The sequence below is a fragment of the Argopecten irradians genome, chromosome 16 (assembly GCF_041381155.1).
Source record: "Argopecten irradians isolate NY chromosome 16, Ai_NY, whole genome shotgun sequence".
Lineage (NCBI taxonomy): Eukaryota > Metazoa > Mollusca > Bivalvia > Pectinida > Pectinidae > Argopecten > Argopecten irradians.
In genome coordinates this window covers 11,899,208-11,920,301 of record NC_091149.1, presented here as the reverse complement: position 1 = coordinate 11,920,301, position 21,094 = coordinate 11,899,208, and the positions used below count along the sequence as shown (strand labels likewise).

Genomic DNA, 21,094 nt, shown 5'->3' with positions numbered 1-21,094 from the left:
GGCGATAGAGTACTGCAATCCTAGAGACAATCTGTTGAGACAAAGAAAGGTGATAACGAGTATGGTAGTACTACAATCATGTTGATAATCTATTAAGACAAAGCAAGGCGATAGAGAGTATGGTAGTACTACAATCATGTTGATAATCTATTGAGACAAAGCAATGCGATAGAGAGTATTATATGGTACACTATAGTACTACAATCATGTTGATAAGCTGTTTGCCCTGACGATGGTGAGACCACAAAGTCCCTGCCGACCTCGCCTATCCTTATGAACAACTGTTTATACAAGGAGGGATATTAACACATATGTTGTGAATATAATATGATAATAGATAATAACTGCTCCCCACGATCCATTCCGTCAGCGTTATCAAAGGTAAGTCTAAATACCCACCCACACACTGCTATCAACAACAGCCACGGGCGGTTAGATTTTCAATTATACGGAAAATATTGAAAATGAAATTGATATTATTCATATTTTGTTATATATCCCTTCTTTATCACTGAAAAACGCCATGTAAAAGTTGATTTTATTCATGCATATTTTACTTCCGGTTACCGTTTTGATCAATCAGGAAATTTAATAGAAGCTGTGAGCAAAGCGAGTACCAGCTGATGTGTCTAGATAAAAGTAACCTTCATTGTTGATATGGCGACAGAGAACTACCAACTAGCTCATGACAATGATATTGCGTTTTATCATCAAATTGAACTCGCTTGTAAATTGTACTTTAGAAACCCATCAGCTGTACTGCGTTACCCTTTATCATATTGAAGTGATATATATCCTGCTTTCTAAGTAACTCATAAGTATTCGCAAAAAATATTTGCTTCATCGCTAATATTGACAAGAAATCCATAAAAAAGCATAGCGAAATTAGATACGAAATATTTGAATGATGTCGAGTGATGACATTAAAAGTACATTATTTAATGTTCGACGGGTTTTTTGAAATTCACGAAATTAAATACTGAATATATCCACGCTTACGGTAATGCGGGTAACATCGATCAAGAATGGAATGCCGACTCCCTGATGCATCTGCACCTTCTTCTTCGTCTTCTTTTTCTTCTTTATTATCATCTTCTTCTTCTTCTACTACTTCTTCTTCTTCTTCTTCTTCTTCTTCTTCTTCTTCCTTCTTCTTCTTCTTTCTTCTTCTTCTTCTTCTTCTTCTTCTTCTCTTCTTCTTCTTCTTCTTCTTCTTCTTTTTCTTCTTCTTCTATTTGCTATTCTTCTTTTTCTTCTTTTCTTCTTCCTCTATTTCATCCTCTTTCTTCTTCTTCTTCTTCTTCTTCTTCTTCTTCTTCTTCTTTCTTCTTCTTCTTTTTTCTTTCTTTCTTTCTTTTTTCTTCGCAAATATCTTTATTTTATTTGGATGTGAAAATATATTCGTCATATTCTTCCTTTTCCATTAAAGTTTGCGGTTGGATAAAAGTTGTCGGCATGTATTTGTATGTGGGATTTTCGTGTGATTAAACAGCATACATAAACTGATTTATTTCAATTGTAAGAAGCGACAAATGGCACTCAAACGATACAGAGTTCTGATGGTAATTTCGATTATCAAAATACCATAGCGTTAATCTGATCACTGTAAGTAATATAAATCCAATTTAAGTAAGCCGGGCCCTTACGGCGGTGGGATGTGTGTTTAGAGGACTATTAAACACCCCATTTACTCCTTATTTAGCCTCCATGGGCTAGGACAAGGGGCTGGCCTGGGTGGGTGGCCTTTGATGAAACCTCATTTCGATGACTGTACTGGGTATGACTAACGACAATGGCAACACAAACACCGGGACAGCTACCCACAAACAACAAATGGATGCTCGTAAACAAGACGTAGGATCAAAACCGACCGATCTACCTATCGCTATATCGTCTATTTAACAAATTACACTATCAGGCTTTAGAAATGGGTAAAACTTAATTATCTCCGATTTGTAAAAATCTAGATTTTCGGTATCTGATCTCCCACACAGGTGAGTGTAGAATCATTAACACTATATCGGCCAGTAACACAATGCCTAGATCTCGGTACATATCCCACCTTCTAGACCCGTAATAATGACACGGGTCACGGGTCGCTGACTAATGGTAGCCACCACTCTACGCCCTGATACCGTCAATGATGACAGGGGTCAGTGATCACCGTCATACCTCATCGACTTTAACGGAATTGTCATCGATTGCACTTTGATCCACTATAGGATTAATGAAATCATGGATCTGAATTATCGTTTAAGGCTCGGTAGTAGCCCAAAGTCTTTGTATCACGTGATGAATGTAAGCTATGTATGGTTGTTACTTATCTTCGTATTTTGTTTACCTAATCTTTAACTGTTGTATATATATAAACAACATGGTATCTTTATCAACATCAGAACGATTAAACAGATATTAGGTTTCTTTCTTATAGTAGAACTAAGGTCTTATAAAACACAACAAAATGCTGAGTCTAGTATTGTCATTGTATCAAAGGCTGTTTGTTTTTTAAATCATCTCAAAGCAAAAATATAATTTCCTAAAATAAAAACGGAAATTATTTTTTTATCAAATCACATTTGTGTAAAATTCCTTAAGTTTCAATGGCGATTCTATTTCTTTTGTCAAATGTTACTTTTATGGAATCTAAATATTATTAGTGTTTTGATAAAACCATTTAGAAGCAGACGCTATATTTAATGTATTATCTTTTCAGTTTACAGAATATATTACTACTAAATGTTGAAGTTGATAGGTCAAACGAGACATTAATTATTGAACAGATTTCCCGTAAGATAAAGAATTTACCCAAAACCTTACATCATTGGCTCATGTTGTTCGTTGTTTACATTTCGTTAATGAACAAATAATTCTCAAAATTAATGACGTTGACAATGATGCAAATATGTTTCGTCTACCATATGTTAAAACCACATGCTTACCCATGTAGGTTCCTTTTTATGTTTGTGCTATTGATGACCATTCCTTACTCCCCATTCAGGAAATGAGTAACAAAGTTTATTGTAACATAACAATGTCGTGTGAAACATTAATATTGATACATCATAAAGCTAACACATGTCCTCTAGCCCACGCATAAATGGTTAACAATAGCTGTACCAGTCAAATCGATATGTCGTCAGAGCAATTGTTTACATTAAGAAAATACTCCTATTTGATATTGTGTTACTTTCTTAGTAAAATCTGTGAGATTCTTCTTACCTTCCCATAAACAAACACTACACACACGCTTCACACCGTATACATGGGATGCCGTCCATACATGACCCTGAAAGTTAATAGGACGTTAATTAATGAAACAAACAAATAAGGTCATTTATTTGAACAACCCTTTTTCATTTGAATCCTGATACATATGTGATGTTGTAATTATGTTGTTTACGCCTTTCATCAGGTACCGTGTATGTTGGTTTTGAGGACCACTGGACAATCCGCATTTCTAAGTGTCTTAAGGTTGTGAGAAAAGTCATGGAAATGGGCAGTTTTTCAGGATATGTTGGTCAAATATAGACAAAAGTAGTTACTTATATTCACCATCATTTTCATCTTCAAAGTGCATTTTCATAAATTGTCCATTCTGGTCGCCTCCTGTGCTGGATAATGAAACCTGCTGTGAATCTCCATGACTGAAGTTTGATAATTATATCCCAAATAATTCTATAAAGTCCCGCAACAGACACTGTTTTGGTGGGATAATGGGCTACTGGAAATCCAGTGTATCCAAGGAAAGTTACCTGCAGTAACTCAGATGCTAATACAGGTACATTTTGATAGTAACAGCGTGAAAAATATAAGTCCATTATTTGTAACTCAGAAGATAAAAGAATTATAGCTTCATGTATGCAATATTTTGCGTCAACATTATTTTACGAATACATAACTTCGATAAAGAGCCCTTACAGCCAACTATGCTTTAATTCATAAGATTTATGCAATTTTCGCGAAATATTTTCAAATTTGCATTCTATCTCTTGCGAGACCTTTTGTACTTCGCGAATTCCGCGAGTGGTATACAGTATGCTTCCTCCAATGATGCTCTGTTACCTTTTAATCCATTATCCTCGGCTGTGTTCATCATTATATCAAATATTCCGCTGTAGTCATATTTATCTTTCAATCTTGTAGACTTATAATGCATAAAGGATATGCATCAGGTGTATGGTATTTTTGTTTTTGTGTATGGCTGTTAGAACATAAAATGGCCTGATATTAATGGGTAAACAGTAAATTCAACAAAGGGCTTGTTTTAAATCATATAAAATGGCATAATAGTAATGAGTGTTCAGTATATTAATCAAATTATTATTTTACGTGTGGTTGATCATATTGAATGGCATGATAGTTACAAATGCACTGTATATTAACCAAGGGATTATTTTACATGTCGGGTCATACATAGAATATCTTGACTAAGAATATAATGATGATATATCTTGTTTCTTCTATCAACAAATAAACACATGATTGAAATCGTTTGTTAGTGAACCCGCAAGTTTTCTCATATCAGATTCCATAGCAAACGTAGAGTGAGTGGTTTCACAAATAAAATCCCGAAGAAATGACTTTTTCTCAAACAGAAAATCGGTTGTTCAAACAAGAATGCGATGTCTTTAAATTTAATTTACATTTAATTGATTTGAGATAGAATTGTGAATACCGCAGGAGTTCTTTGAGGTACCGCCTAGTTAAACAAAACATTGACTTTAAAGTCGTTTTGTTGATCTATTCTTTATGAAGTCAAATTTTAGATTTCAGAGCATCCCATTCAGGGGTCTAAAGCACAGTCCTTACAAGTGTTTAGCTTGAGTTGTTTCTCAATAATTTTGTTTGAATATGTGTAAGCGGAGAAAAAGGGAATTCCAATGGCTAAACTGAAAATCCAGGTCTCATTTTTGAGTCAAAATAGGATAGTTTATATTCAATGATCATGGTTCAAGTCTTCATAGATATATTAAATAGTGCGTGGATTAGTAAAATAGATGCTTTCAGGTTGTTAATTAAGGAAACTTTCTTATAAAACAACAGACAAGTCCTGTTATTTCAACTGATCTATTTTCCTCTAATATGTTTTTGTGTCTCATGCAATCTGATTAAAATGTACATTTTTATTATCACTGTGTCTCTAAGAGACTCTACCACTATCAGAAAATGTTGACGCTTACCACAATTTCTCACACTACGCATGCATTACCAAATTAAAGCTCGTGTCAATTTAAAATTTGAAAACTAACTAATTCGGGTTTGAAAAAACATGTTGAACTGTACTGTTTTGTAAGGAAACCTCTACTTACAGTAGTTTATCTTCAAACCACGCATGCGTTACCTCATTGATACATGTCATCAAAGGGAGTTAATCCTGAAATATTGTTGATAAGATATTACCATAATCAACATCCCTATATCTGCAACTGGAAGGTTGCTTTACTAAAATATCATTTATAACATTTTCTTTAATCTTATTTTCTTCTAGGGGCATGAGTAACGATATCCTCCGATTGAATCTACCACCGGAACCTAACCTTGACCCCAACACGGTCTGTAAAACATATCCAGCTCTGACGTCACATCAATATGAACACTGTTTCCAGCACCCGGATGTAACAGCGTCAGCCATTCAGGGGATACAAGTAGCCATCCACGAGTGCCAGCACCAGCTCAAAGACCATCGCTGGAACTGCTCTACGCTGGAAAAGAAAAATAAAAACCCTCATGCTAGCCCTATACTCGGAAAAGGTAATTTCCTGATTTCTTCCACAACATTAATAGTACACGTCATACGGTTAATATAATATAATATAGATATATAACAAAAAAACATTCGCATTAATCTTTATGATTCTATCTAGTTCTGTAAGTGATTCTGGGGGGACTCTTTTTAAATTGTTAGACCGTGATATCAACCCATCTGAGGTGGCGTTACAAACGCCGACGTCAATGTACATTAACGTAAATTTGTAATTCAATGGAATATGCATTGCAAGCAAGAAGCATTTATATCCAACTGCCAGGCAGTTGCTTATTTCATCAAATAATTCCTATAAGGGGTTGTTATCGGAGTTGTCTGAGGAAAAACCATCGCCCTTATGACAATTAACTCTAACAACCTTATTACCTCAGTCACTACTAAGGATGCATGACCATTACATATATGTAATGTTTATCTTATATTCGGTGTTATTGATCTAAAGGTCAGATTAGAAATTCTGTCTAGAAACATATCATTCAATATGAATAATCCAATCTTTACTGTAACAAGCATTTCCATTGGTAGAACTTTCAGTCGAAAGCACACACTCTGTTGATGTTTCCTCAATTAGTGTATTCTAGATCTGTAGATAGGTCTCAATTCGACGTATCTCAAAAATTAAATCTATGAACATACCATTAAATAAGAATAATAAATCTGGCTTCTAACAAGTATTTTCATTGGTTTAAAAATATATGTTGTTATCTCATTACACAATATATAACTTCACCGTTTGTATCGATGTCTCAGACTGACTGAATAGAGTCCCTCAAGAAATTTGGAGTTTCACAAGTTTAGGTTGAAATATAAGTTTGTGGTTTTTAGAGTACATTCTCATGAAATTTGGAGTTTAACATGTTTAGGTTGAAATATAATTTTGCGGTTTTTAGAGTACATTCTCTTGAAATTTGGAGTTTAACATGTTTAGGTTGAAATGTAATTTTGCGGCTTTTAGGGTACATTCTCATGAAATTGGAAGTTTCATATGTTTAGGTTGAAATGTAATTTTGAAGTTTTACATTATGATTTTTATATTCTGTTATATCTCCGTAACTTAAAAAAAATCCATTTAAGTTAATTCTTAGATTACAAGAAATTTTACATTTTTTCGAAGTAGTATTTTGGTTTGTGTTACATGATTACCGTATGTGATCTCACTGATACTTGGTGACGAATTGATATTGAAACCGACTCTCATGACAGGATTGTATTTAACAAGACATTAATGAACACCATTCTACCATGTAATTTTCTGTAAATGTCTATGTCAGAAAATGCCGACCTAAACATTCCAAAGGTATGACAAAATACTACTATTTAGTAACAACCCCTACTTTATCTAAAGGGGCCAATAAGGAGTCCCGTCTAGACGAGAGCAAGTGTCCGGAATTTTACACGCATGGCTGAATATTATTGGAATGAATATTTTCAGGTATAGAGTCAAATACCTATCTAATGAATATCTGGTACGGTTAGGTATTGAGGCCAACATAACTAGCACGTGTATCAATTCTGCATATAATTTATCACAAATGTTGAACGTTTATTAGATATACACTTGTTGATGAAGCCTTTAATCCTGTCTTAATTTCAACTAACGGGTTTCGGTTGACTGATTTAATGTTCATGTTTACAGTTGAAGTACAATTAGGAATTCAAGTGAAAGACAGTAAATAATGCCGATAAATAGAGCTAGTTATAAATGTTTATTTAAATCAGGTGATCCCTATGGATTTATCATACCCCCTTTCGCCTAGCCTCGCCTGACAGTCGCTGTTCAGATCGAGTGTCCATTGTGTATATGGGTATAACTGTGTTCTGAACGACAGCAGCATATCATCTCCGCATTGCTAATCGTCAAACTAATGTTTATCAAAATACAAAAGCGCTAGCTGTCACACCTGTACAGCGGTCCCCTTTGATCTTCCCGTGCTACAGGTAATACTACATACAGCCCATTAATGGGTGAACCGCAAGAACATAGATCAGTTAGTAATAGAGGTGGCCTGTTGATATCTTCTATTGAGATTGAAAAATAAATAGACGGTCAAAGCGATACAGAACTTAAAATGTGTAAAAATCTCATTTGCTTAAATTGACAATTAGCATTATGTATGTATCCTATCCATGGACAAACTTTGTATAAAAGGTCCTTATAGGTTTGTAAGACATTTGTTAAATTCAGCGCCATATTAATTATATATTTAAATAGCCGATACAAGTAAGGAGTGTTTGTTCTATCATAGACTGGACACTCAATTCACTTATTTTGATAATTTATTTACTTTTCTTGAATATAAATGTTAAATGCTCTCATACTATTGAAGTCAAAACAAAATGTTTATAATACAGTTAACGCTATACTGTTGAGTGAATGTAAAGCTAGCACTGACGTGTAAAATGTACACAGTTTTATAGTACAAATCACTTGCGTATCTAATGGACCAAAATTAAATAACGAGTGACACAGCGCCTATTGACACTGTACAAATATAATAGGATCGATAAGGACCCTCAAACGAGCTTCAATGCTAAAGATAAAATGAGAAAAATGTTTTTGATATTTTAACAAATTGCTATTGTAGCCACTTTTGCTTCACGTTTGTATAGAATAAAGAGAAGTGACGGACGTAGAAAATCTATTACAGTGAACCGATGGTGGAAGACTCACATTCCTTTCTCATTACAGCATCAATGTAAAGTTATAATCGAACATTAGGTCAAATAATCTGTCAATCAAATGTCCGGAATATTCATAACAACCCTACCTCCCGATATCGATTACATTTATCTGTCGTTTTGCTTAAATATTCTCGATAATATATGTTCATTTGTTTGGTTTCTGTGGACATAGATACGGATCGATCACTGTTCTAATCATAATTAAAATACATTTATGTCAATATTATTTTTTTCATTTTTTTTTTTTTTTTTTTTTGTATTTGAAATGCAGATTTTACTCGTTTTACTCGTTCTTAGATTAAAGTTTGAATTCATTTTTTTTATTTTGATACCATTAATTTGTTCTTATAAATTTGAAACATTTGAATTATAAATTTTAACACCCCATATTTTATCTTCAAATTGATTCTGTGAAACCTCAAAGGAGCAAAATGTTGGCTGAATGTACAACTACTTAAAGTATTACAATACAACTAGGAATATGAATCATTTAAATTATAAAAAGTTTAATATGTATTGACAACACAGACTTTAATTGTTCGCAACCTTATATGCTTTTGAAAATATTGTTTTAATTTCATGCTTTTATAGCCTACAGTGAAAGGACTAGTTTAATTGCAAAGGCATCTTTTTAAAGCACCGGTCTCTTTAATGCTGTTTGATTGTTTTTATCAATCATTTTCAGAATAAATATGATCTGAACATGAGTAAGAGAAATAGAACCAACCTCAGTGTACAAATCGCGTGCACGTCTATTGTCATACCACCATACCACGTGGTCACCCAATCCCCCTGATATTGACTCGAGTTTCCACAGCCCTGTTTGTGTTGTTATCCAATACGATGCTAGAAGCTGTTAATTGCCGTTAAACACCCAATTTGATACCATTTGGTGAACAATTAGAACTAGAGAAACCTGGCAGTCATTAAACGTAGTTTGGGCGTGACAGCGCTGATTTTAACTACCGGGTCTAGAGGGTTGATGTTTGAATCCAATCAATGAATGAGAATAGGAGGCAGATTGTGAAAAATGCCAAGAAGTTTCGAATGCGTCATTAATATAACACATTAGTAGTATATAAAGTTTAAAGAACTTCCGAAGCACAACGTAATACTTTCATTTGATAAGAAAACGGAGCTGAACAATAACGACCATATAAGGAATCGGTCTCATGTCCCTCTTTTAGAGATTTTAAATTAACTAATAAGATCGATCTAAAAATCAAACCTGTTGATATTGTCGTCCTGGGGTGTTAGTCATTAGTAGGTTTTAGCTTAGATCGTTCACAGGTATAATTGCCGAATGTTTTCATTAATCTCTCAATAGAAGAGAATATTAGTGCAACTAATTTACACCGATCTGATAAAGCTAAATCGGTTAGTTCATTTAATGGCTTATATACTCTTATTTTAGAACTATCAAAAGCGAAATAGAAATGTCCTTCACGTCTTCAAAAACTATCAGCTTAAGCCTATCAACAGTTTACCGGGATTGTGTATCCCTTGTTTTTCCATTAATCGTTTACCAATAGTCTTTTATTTGCTGAATTGAAATATTGATGACAAATGTATGAATGAAATTCCCATGTAGATTTGTTTTTTACATAAAAGAGGACGTAAAACGAAGGAGTATTTAAATCTTCCAAGAGAATTATCAGCACTAAAATAGATAAAATAATGTTTAAATGGCTTAATTTAGGGCAAAGAACGCCCGAACATTTTTTCTTTGACAAATCTTTCTCAGTGGATTTAAATACATTGAAGAAGTGAATAACAAGCTGTCGTGTGACTGAAGTGTCTGTCATGATTATCTGTACGTTGGACAGTACATTTGTAGAGATATATTTTGATCCTTGATCCTTGGTGATCTTGAGTAGATTTCGTGAGAGATTGGCGAAGTGTAAGATGCTCGGTATTATCATAAGTTTATAGGCTCCTTGACCCAACGCTATCTACACCGGCGATCCAAAACAGTGATTATATCATTATAGCGTTATCTTTAATTCTTTAATATACCATTGATCATAATAATGGGTTTTACTTCATTACGTTTACCGTTTTACGGAGATATATACGTTATTGAGATAGGGTTTTCAGTCGTATCATAATCTATGAAGTACGGATGTTTCAAATAAAAAATGCAAGGAGAACTGACGTAAGTGTAGCACGTGCATGTCTTAAGGTTGATGTTCTTAACACATTACTTGTTGACTTAATTAGGGTCAAAATTCAGATGGTAATCAGTCCAAAGAATAAGTGCATTATTAATTTATGACTACGTCACTGTAGGTAATAAATTTGTAGGACATTAATTAGTAATAATTAACGATTAAATTTGATTTACAAGTGTTATCTGTGCATCACCTAAAATATTCTCCATAAATTTGATAATAGGAAGTATACATGATCTGTCTAACTTCCGATATGATTGATTTACTTCATGACTATTTTTGGATTTTAAATTATGTCATTCTATCAGCCTAAATTTTGATGTACTTTTCGAGTACAAAAAAATATGTCGCATATTACTGATCATTATCGATATGAATGATGCATGTATTCATAATTCTTTAGAACATTATGCATTTGTCAAAAGTATTTGATATTTCGCTCCAAGTTTTATTTTACATTGTAAAGAAACGATAAATGTCTGTTGAGAGATAATATGGTAGGGTTAAAGAATAGACTGCTCAAGGTAGGAATGCATTTTCTCTATCACAGAAAGACAAAAAGATGAAAACTGATTGCGCATCCAAAAGGTAACTCTTTCTAAGATTTTAGTTAGGCGACTTCTAATCATCAAACAATGTCATAATTACTTATTAATGTTTTGTTCAGGTTTGTCCTATTATCATCAACTTTTGTGATTCATTTACATAATGATAAAAAAATTGTCTCATGTGTCAATGCCGCTATGTTTTGATAGCTAATCAATACAAATGATTTTCACAAGTAACGGTTTTATCTTCAGATGACTCAATGGTTATGATATTGCTTAAAATAGAAGATGGCGAAACCATACCTAGAAACACAAAAAAAGAACACAAGATCAAATGACACCTTTGAAAAGACTCCTTGCTGAAACAAATGAAATATAGTTATGGAATACTGAAATGATTGTCAGTGTTGAATGCAATATCTCACTAAAGTGCATTTCTTTTTACGATTGTTCTTTGGTGTGAATTTAAGATATGTATTATGACCTGGATTATATCAAAGAGGTCTTATAAAGAACGGACGCCTTTACCCTTACCCATGGGTCAGTCTCTCATTTTTGAAAGCTTACTTTAGTTTTGAATCCTGATCGATTTAACATGCTTGGATGGGGTTTTTTCGTTGTTTTTGATGAAAATAATGATGATGATGATGATGATGATGATGATGATGATATGATATACTGATGATAATAATGATGATTTATCATTAGTATGTTTCCATTCTACAGGTTTCCGGGGGGCTGTGTTTGCGTACGCCATGATGATGATATGGATATGATGATGATGATGTAATGATGTTTTTGTTCTACAGGTTTCCGGGAGTCTGCCTTTGCGTACGCCATCTTGGCAGCAGGGGTTACTCACCAGGTGGCGAAGGCGTGCAGCATGGGGAAGCTGCGGTCCTGTGGCTGTGACATGAGTCAACATGGCAAGGTCAAGGACAAATGGGAGTGGGGAGGATGTAGTCATAATGTCGAGTTCGGCGAAAAATTCTCCGCCAAATTTTTGGATGTGAAAGAAAGAGCGAAAGACATTCACGCCAAAATTAATTTACACAATAACCGAGCAGGACGCCTGGTGAGTACATCTTACGATGTCTATCAATAAAGTATATATATATATAGTAAATAGTTTATTATGATACAATCTGTTCACATATTAAGTGTATATGTTATAGGTTATTCTATAGGTATATATTGTAAATGAGGGTATCGTTACTGTAGGACTAAATTATATAGGCTCTTCAAAGATCTGTAATTGAAAACTGTCTTCCTTCATCAGGAATCCCAGCATATATATCATTCTATTAAAATAGTAATTAGGAAAAGAGGCCAACACCGATCCAAACCCACACTGAACATCCATCATATTAAATGTTTACACGTGTCGAATCACACGCGCTAGCCATAGCATTAGTGTAAGAAAGACACAGGTCGTTGTTAAATAATATCTAAGTGGAAACAACATCGGAATCTCAAGAGGTACCTTCCCAACCAACTGTTCCTGGCGGGATGTAAGAAACACTTAGATTGCTTCAGACTAAAAATACAACAACAGTAAAATCGTAAAGTTTGAAATCAAACCTCAATTTACATTTAATGAGTGTATAAGCTAAGTACCATATTGTTGATCGCCTGTATGTGCGAGTCCCACAGATATAACGTCGGGCCGTTTCCAGAACGGTCGTTAGACGTATACATGGAATGTGTTTAAAGTTTCTTTGCGTCTCTTCATCAATGAAAACTCAAGAGGTTGGAGAAACAGGCTGTTGCAGAAAATTGAGTTAATTATACGGCCAATAAATTGCCTGTCTGGCACGCGCGGTATCTCTGGTGATAGCACGCGCCGTGCGGTCACGCGCTGGAACATTACAACAAACATGGCGACCACGTACACTGCGGCTCTTGCTGTGAATGAAAGTGTTCTTCCGATCTATCTGCTTTATAATATTCCCTTTTCTTCTTTCATAAAACTTCTTAATTCTTTCTTTTGATATGGTGGGTCTAAATGTGAGATGCCGAAACGTTATGGATAGATACTAGTGTTCCCCCCTAAGAACCTACCGCCATCCCGTAGCATTTATAACCGTCTAGATTTCAAATTTCAAATGATTACGCGAGACGTGGTCTCAATTCAGAGCCGTGGTTGCAAAACCACCAAAGTTGAAAACGTAAAGTACATATTGTGGACTGTTTATAAAATGATTCGTGTTGTTGAAATGATGTCGCTCATTTTTCTTTGTAATAGTGACAGCTAAAAGCATATTTTGTATATCATACTGAGGAGTACTACATCGTGAAGCGGTATGGTTATCGGGGTATTAAACCCAACACACTGATAAAGGTCCATTATTTTGACTTTGATATTTTTCCATAGGTTCATCAAATACCATGACTGTACACGTTGCGATATTTACACAGATCCGCAACCGTCCGCGTGCTCCTTTCGGTGTCAGTTCAGTATAATGTGCCGTTTTAATGTTTAATTACCGCTATAGTTTACTTACCAAAACATGGTTTTGGAACCCTAAAGACCATTGTATAAACTGTCCCGTACAAACGCCCAGCACTGCCGACGTGGGATAGGCAATGTAACTTTATCGCCCTGTCTACATATCTCACGAGTCTTTGATTTAGGTTTTTATGGGGGTCTCCTGTCCAAACTTTGCTCCTGGTAATATCATCCATTAAAGAGACTATATCTGCTCAAGGTTTTAGGCTACAATTGCAGTCAGTATATATTACACAAGTTGTGGTTATATTGTAGGCGCGAACTTTGATAATTACTCTGATTATTCCCAACACAGTGAAATTCAAAATATCACATCGTCGACTTGGAATGTCTGTAATAAGGGTACAAGACAATTATATAAGAAAATTAAAACTTTATCATACGTTATGCCAACATAAGATTACTTCAATTTCAAACATACAAGTTTTGTTGGATACTGTTTTTTTTCCATATCAAGGAAATCAAGGACGCGAATAAAAACGGAATTTCCAACCTGAAATGATTTTAATAATAATATCGAAGATACTGCCACTTTGATAATTTTATCTCATCGCATTCAAATATTCAATAAATTTCAACTGTGTGCAAAGAGCAACAACTCTAATAAAAGAGTGAAAACATTTATGCGCACGAAAACTTTTTTTTTCAATGTGTATTTCCTCTTCTGGTTTCCATCCAACGGTCATTAAACTTTTTAAATTTTGGCTGGAAAATATATATTTTCAAAGTTAAATACCTCTGCCAATTTTCATCAGATGACCATCGGACGCGGAATAACATTTCCATTTCCCCTTTTTTTAATAGAGTTGTTTCCCTATGTGCATAATTGATACATGTATTTATTGAAGGAGATTTGAAACAAAGCAAAGGGAAAAACGTAATTTTTGGAAATACCATGGTTTTTTTTTCTATCGCGATCATGTTTAAGCCTAGTTAAGATGGTGAACTTGAGGCCATGAACTTATCGATCATATTTATATCCTTATTAATTTTGGGAGTAGATAACCCAGCATTCAGAATAAGATATTAATGTAGACTCACATCGTTAGATTGAGTATATAAATATATGTATACTTACAAATTTATCTCTGTCTTCACCATTTCAGTCTGTCATAAGGAACGTCCGCCGGAAGTGCAAATGTCACGGTATGTCGGGAAGCTGTGAGATTCAGACCTGCTGGAAATCCACGCCTGACTTCAGGGAAGTGGGAGTCCGTCTGAAGAAGAAGTATGACGCTGCGAGAAAGGTAAAGGTAAAGAAGATGATATTATTCTATCTTCTCATTTCTTAAGGGAGGGTCGGGACGATAGAAGTTAAATGTCTTCTATTTTATCCATTGGAGATAGTCCCTTAGGACTTTTAGCTACATGGGGGATGTATCGTGTCCCATGTCCTTTAGAACAAAACCATTGGAAAACGATATTATTATTCTATCTTCTCAATTCTTTAGGGGTGGGATGACAGGAGTAACGTTCCTTCTCTTAAATCCATTGGAGACTATCCCTTATTAGTCTGTATGTCTCCTAACATCCTTGGGGTTGTATCTTTAGGATTCTCTGTGTCTTTTCTAGCATCTCCCTTGCAGATAGTCCATTAGAAGTCTGTATGTCTTTTTTCTTAGCTACTTGGTGGTTTGGTGGTTTGATATCCTCTGTGACTTTTCATATTTCCATTGGAGATGGTACTTTAGGATTATGCATGTCTTCTTCTACCTATCTCGAGGGTTGTGACGTTAGAAGTCTTTGTGTTTTTTATCATTTGCTATGGAGATTGTACCTTATAATTCTGCTTGTCTTCTAACATCCTTAGGTTTTTTTTCTCCTTTCCCTTGGAGATAGACCATTAGGAGTCTGTATGTCTTCTACCTACCTTGAAGGTTGTATCGTTATGAGTTTCTGTGTCTTTCCCCATGTCCTTTGGTATAGTGTCATTGGGTGTCTGCATGTATTCTACGTTCCTTGAGGGTTATGGCGTTAGTAGTCTGTCTTGTAGGCTGTGGGAGTACGATTTGTCCTCCCATTTCTTTTCGCTTGGGACAGTACACCTACTCATTCTTGAAAGAAGGAGAAATTTTGGAGTTATGTAATCTCCCTGTTATCATAAGGCGTTAGGAAACTTTACGTAACTGATTGAAAATTTACCCCAGGATAAATTTTGTAAGATACGTAAGGTTCAGCGTTTTATTTTCTATGCTTGTTTGGAAAACAATATGACAAACTATTAGAAAATGTATAAAAAGACACTCCTTTGGTAATTCTTTCTGTTTTATTTTTAAATTTGGAAATAAAAGAAATGTTGTATTTGTTTTGAATTGCTTTTGAATGATACTTATTTTTAACTATGATCAAACTCAAGTAATATTTTCCAAATATATATCCTATTTTTCAGGTAAATATTCTGAATGCTGCCGCTGCGAGATACCGACGCATACGCAGGAATACTAGGAAATCAGATCTGATATTCTACGAGAGGTCTCCAAATTACTGTGACGTAAACCCGCGGGTCGACTCAATAGGAACTTCCGGTCGACTTTGTAATAAAACCAGTTCCGGTGTGAACAATTGTCAGACGTTGTGTTGTGGGCGTGGCTACAATACCCTCAGGGTTAAACGTACAGAACGCTGTGACTGTAAATTCCACTGGTGTTGTTACGTCGTGTGTAAAACATGTTCGTATAATGAATGGGTGACGGTGTGTAAATGATGTACGACTGACGTGTGTTTACCTTAACGAGATTCTTTATTACAAATGTGGAATGTCTTCATTTATCGCTACGTTGTACGCCATAATTGATGACGTATGAGGTTTTTGAGCTGATGACGTGTTCATGATTGTGGTAGATGTCAGAAGTCAAGAATATATACCGCAGAATCAACAACGTCAGAGATGTACGTATCCCAGAAAGGTTGACGAACAACACAAATGATGACGTACCACACAAATGATGACGTACCACACAAATGATGACGTACCACACAAATGATGACATGTCCATGATCATCAGGGTGTTAGATGTATAATGATTATAGATGATTCAGCGAACTACCAACTTCGGTGATCGATGTACCATTAACGTGTAACTGCTGGCATATGGTAATGTGTGTTGACGTACCACATAAATGATGACGTATGGTAATGTGTGTTGACGTACCACATAAATGATGACGTATGGTAATGTGTGTTGACGTACCACATAAATGATGACGTATGGTAATGTGTGTTGACGTAATGATGACGTATGGCAATGTGTGTTGACGTACCACATAAATGATGACGTATGGTAATGTGTGTTGACGTACCACATAAATGATGACGTATAGTAATGATCATTGACGTACCACACAACTGGTCACGTGTGCTTTATTAATTACGATTTTGGTCCTTAGTCTGATAACAATGGATACAACATTACCTTATCAGCGAGACCACGAGTAAATCTTGCTGCTGGACCAAAAACATTGAAAGTTGGATTAGAAAACTATGCTGACTTCGTCGTAGAGAACTGGACAACTTCATCAGTGACGTTGAGTGGCACGAATACACAGTGATGTAGATTGTCGGAGCATAGAATGACGTCACAGAAATCGTCATTATCGATTTCACTGACCTACATTATTTAAGACTATTATTTGCAATAGTGACCAACCAAAATAAACTAACAATGATCAGCAAATAAAGGTAACAATGACTTTATTTAGTTATGTAAAATACATTCACCTGCATATATATACGTCAAGGTGTTGAATGTCAGTGGGACAAATAAAGTTCAAGGACTTATCTAGTTGTGCCAATGACATTTATGAACGATAACTTAGGCAGGAATGAAAGAGGTCAACAGATTACATTTCGTTTACCAGATTCAGCTGTCGCTTCCATGACACTCGTCCATTAGATGTGTACTTTATAAAGATGTCTACAGCACATGTTGGTGCTGATCATTCCAGGACTGTCATAAACCGGAAGTTGATATTTATCTCTGAAAACGATGAAATTATGTTAATATTGAATCACAAGATTGTACATTTTCTACCTTATTTAATTATATATCTTCGAAACTCTCGAAAAATTTGTTATAGATATATTGTATTTTTATTTGTAAATTCCGGATATGTTGTAGAACATGTAAATGATATTGTACTGTGTCCAGTCACAGTTTAGTTTGTACTTGTTTGTGTGTCTTCCTAAAACTCTAAATCAATTAGACTACCGATGTGAAACAAATTAATATGAATTTGTAAAAATGTAAATGAAATATCGTATTTTTAGAGTCATCGGGTTCTTTTTTTAAATACATTCACCTTACAAGCAAAATGAGCATGGTGAGTCACGAGATTTCAACCCTTCCAGGCACTATCGTTTTTATTAAAGTTTTTTTTTCTTTCTAGACTAACATTGTTTTTCAATACATCTTTACAAAAGCATATCAAAATATGTTTGCTGTACAGAATTCAGGACTCCGTTATACCTAAGGAAGGAAGAAAGACAACTCTGATAAGAAGGAAGATTATATTTTGTACTGCAGATGCTCCACCGCCGACAAAGCATATGTGCCATATACAATACTCATCATTTGAACAATGATTAGTGGTTAATTATGTATATATATGTGTGTGTCTAATTAATACAAAAAAAAAAAATAATAAATAATATTTTTATCTTGAATTAAAATAAAAAGTTAAAACCTTCAAATGGTGGTAATGGTGTAAAGTAACTTACTGAAGACAAACACTAATTCGCCTACTCTTGTTTTTATAGAAAAAAAAAACCAACACCATTCGTCGGTGGTGGAGCATCTTTAAAAGCAAAGAGCGAGAATTGCCAAAATATCTATTTTTTTTTAGATACAGACATGATAATTCAATGTGGTAGTTAGTGTAACAGAAAACTACAGAAGAAAATAGACCTATTATCGATTTATGGGTTTATTTGAATTCTCTGAATTTATAATAAACTTAATTGCTCTGCCTTCATCAGAAATGTTTCACAGTTTTTGCACCTTATTTGTGCACATGAATTTTGTTTTCATAGGATGTATAATAAAATGTAAAAAAAATGTATTTTTGACATGTTTGAATGATTAAATACTGTCTTTTCTATTATAGTCTTTATATTTATTTTATTTCATCTATTGGACAGATACTAAGGTAAATATTTAAAGTTAACATGTGTCGTTATTTTCATACACTTGAATCACGAAGAGCTTTTAATATGTTATTCACTACCAAATGTTACCAACATTTTGAGAATTACAATAATTTTAAATGCATAGTTTTTAGTTCTACAAGTGAAAATAAGAGCTGAAAATGATTGCTGTCAGTACTGCTAAAAATGTTTATGTTAACATCTACAGTGCGGTGAAATTAGTGCAGACGGTCAAACCATGAAGCCAAATTGTGATCTATAATTTCATTTCACATTTTTACATTATTATTAGTAATCGTAAAGTGATTTCTGTAGGTATGTTTCCATGTAATCTTACATAAGGCATCAACAACAAGACTTACAATGCATAAATTTTTTAACTAAAGCTTATAAAGCGTCATACATGTTTGTCTGTCCAATTGAATGATTTTTGACAGCTTAATTCATTAAACATTATATATTATTTTACATATATTACAGAAGAAAAATTGACATGTCAAAAAATTCACCCAGTTACGGCACATATATACCTTTAAATGCACTTAGACTTATTTTTACACGTGAATCGTGATGTTTTCTTAATGATATCAAATTAGTTCAGCAATTATAACATACTACCCAAAATAAAGTCTATTAGATTTCACAAAATAACAGTGTAAATATTTCACAAAATAAAGTCTATTCAATTTAATAAAATAACAGTGAAAATATTTCACAAAATAAAGTCATTTAACAAAATAAAGTGTAAATATTTCACAAAATAAAGTCTAGGTAACACACAAATACTTATCAAAAAGAGGTTTAAATGTCTTAATATCTTGCCACGTGCGTGTCAGTCACTCATCACACAAAAAAGTTCATCTAAAACATATAAAGTTACTGTTGTACATTATTATAATCTATGGTAGGAATTGGAAACAAAAAGACTTTTTAGAATGAGGACATGGAGTGATATATTTAAAGAATTGGTTTTCAATGTCTTCAGGGAGATGTGCAGATACCATATTTTGTCTCATACCTACACGTGTAATACTGGCTGGTCTAGGACAACACACTCATGTCACCTAAGGCTGCATTGTATTGCTACCCATGCAATAAAGCCTCGTGACGTCACTGCATCAGCAATATTACTATTTTTAGGTATAAGTCTGATACTTTTTCCGAAACTAGACTGGATTTACTTTAAAATATACAAATAAATGGATTTGTGTTGAAAATATCATGAAATTTTCATGTATGGAGAATTACCTTGCAGTCGCGAGTTGTTGTTTTTTTTTTTTTTATTTATTTTTTCAAAACGGCGGAAAATAATAGTAGTAAATTGCTATAAAACGTCGAGGTATGAAAGAAAATACTCTTTCATACGTGGATATGAAGGATTCGGATAATCTACCCTGGGGATTACAAAAAGTTGAAAAATCCTCGGGTTTAATATTCATATATGAAAGAGTCTTAGATGATCCACCGCTGACAAATGGTATGTTTTCACTATCAAAATCAGGAGCAGACGATTTCGTATTTTTCTTCAGTTACAAAGTTACTTACTTTACACCATAACCACCATTGAAAAGTTTGAGCTTCTAATTTTATTTCAAGTTAAAAATATCAAAAATAATTAATTGCATCCCAAAAAAATTCTGTGCCACTATATCCTATATGGAATGAAGTACTGATTGTGCATGCACCAAAGGCAAAATAGATTATTTTATATATTTTTTGTGTTAATTAGACATATATATACACGATTTAACACTAATTACTGTTCAAACAATGAATATCATTTATGCTCTGTCGCGGTGGAGCATCTTTAACCAGGACAGGGACATCTCATCCGATGGTAATGACAAGCTACAGGGGATCTTTGCACGTACTCAAGTAGGGTAAAAGAATAAGAATCATTCCCCCTCTTTTTGGTTGAGACAGAATATCTTAAAGTGAATATTCGGGCAAAGAAAACTAGTCTAAATGCGTTCATTGGCCTTCCAAAAGTTCTCACGTATTAATACGACGGCCAAGTTCTGCTTACGTTTCCCAGTTCTGTCCATTAAAGTAAAGGAAAGTTGAAAGCACTGAAAGCGAGGCTGCGTGTAAATGTAACCACGGACATAGTCAGCCGGGAGGACGTTTTAGGATTCCTATACTTTAAATTAATTTTTTCGTACGCAGACAGATTTTGGCGAGAGATTTTATTTTTCTATTTCATAAAAAATTATACTGGATACATTCACACCATTTTTACCGACTTTAGCCATCCTTGCCCAACTGTTCACTTTAACC

General features: G+C 34.3%; 1 protein-coding gene across 5 annotated transcripts in view; it reads left to right on the top strand.

Moving 5' to 3' along the window:
- The window catches only part of LOC138310340 (protein Wnt-10a-like), a 50,768-nt gene extending 32,263 nt beyond the window's left edge, over positions 1 to 18,505 (top strand). For 4 of the 5 annotated variants that reach the window (XM_069251523.1, XM_069251521.1, XM_069251520.1 and 1 more), the window contains exons 3-6: positions 5,489 to 5,751; positions 11,975 to 12,240; positions 14,781 to 14,927; positions 16,064 to 18,505. In XM_069251523.1, the coding sequence (XP_069107624.1) occupies positions 5,489 to 5,751; positions 11,975 to 12,240; positions 14,781 to 14,927; positions 16,064 to 16,378 (991 nt within the window). In that variant the 3' untranslated portion in view covers positions 16,379 to 18,505. The remainder of the gene's footprint in view (positions 1 to 5,488; positions 5,752 to 11,974; positions 12,241 to 14,780; positions 14,928 to 16,063) is intronic. The other variant, XM_069251524.1, reaches the window with a different exon arrangement.
- The last annotated feature ends 2,589 nt before the right edge of the window (positions 18,506 to 21,094 follow it).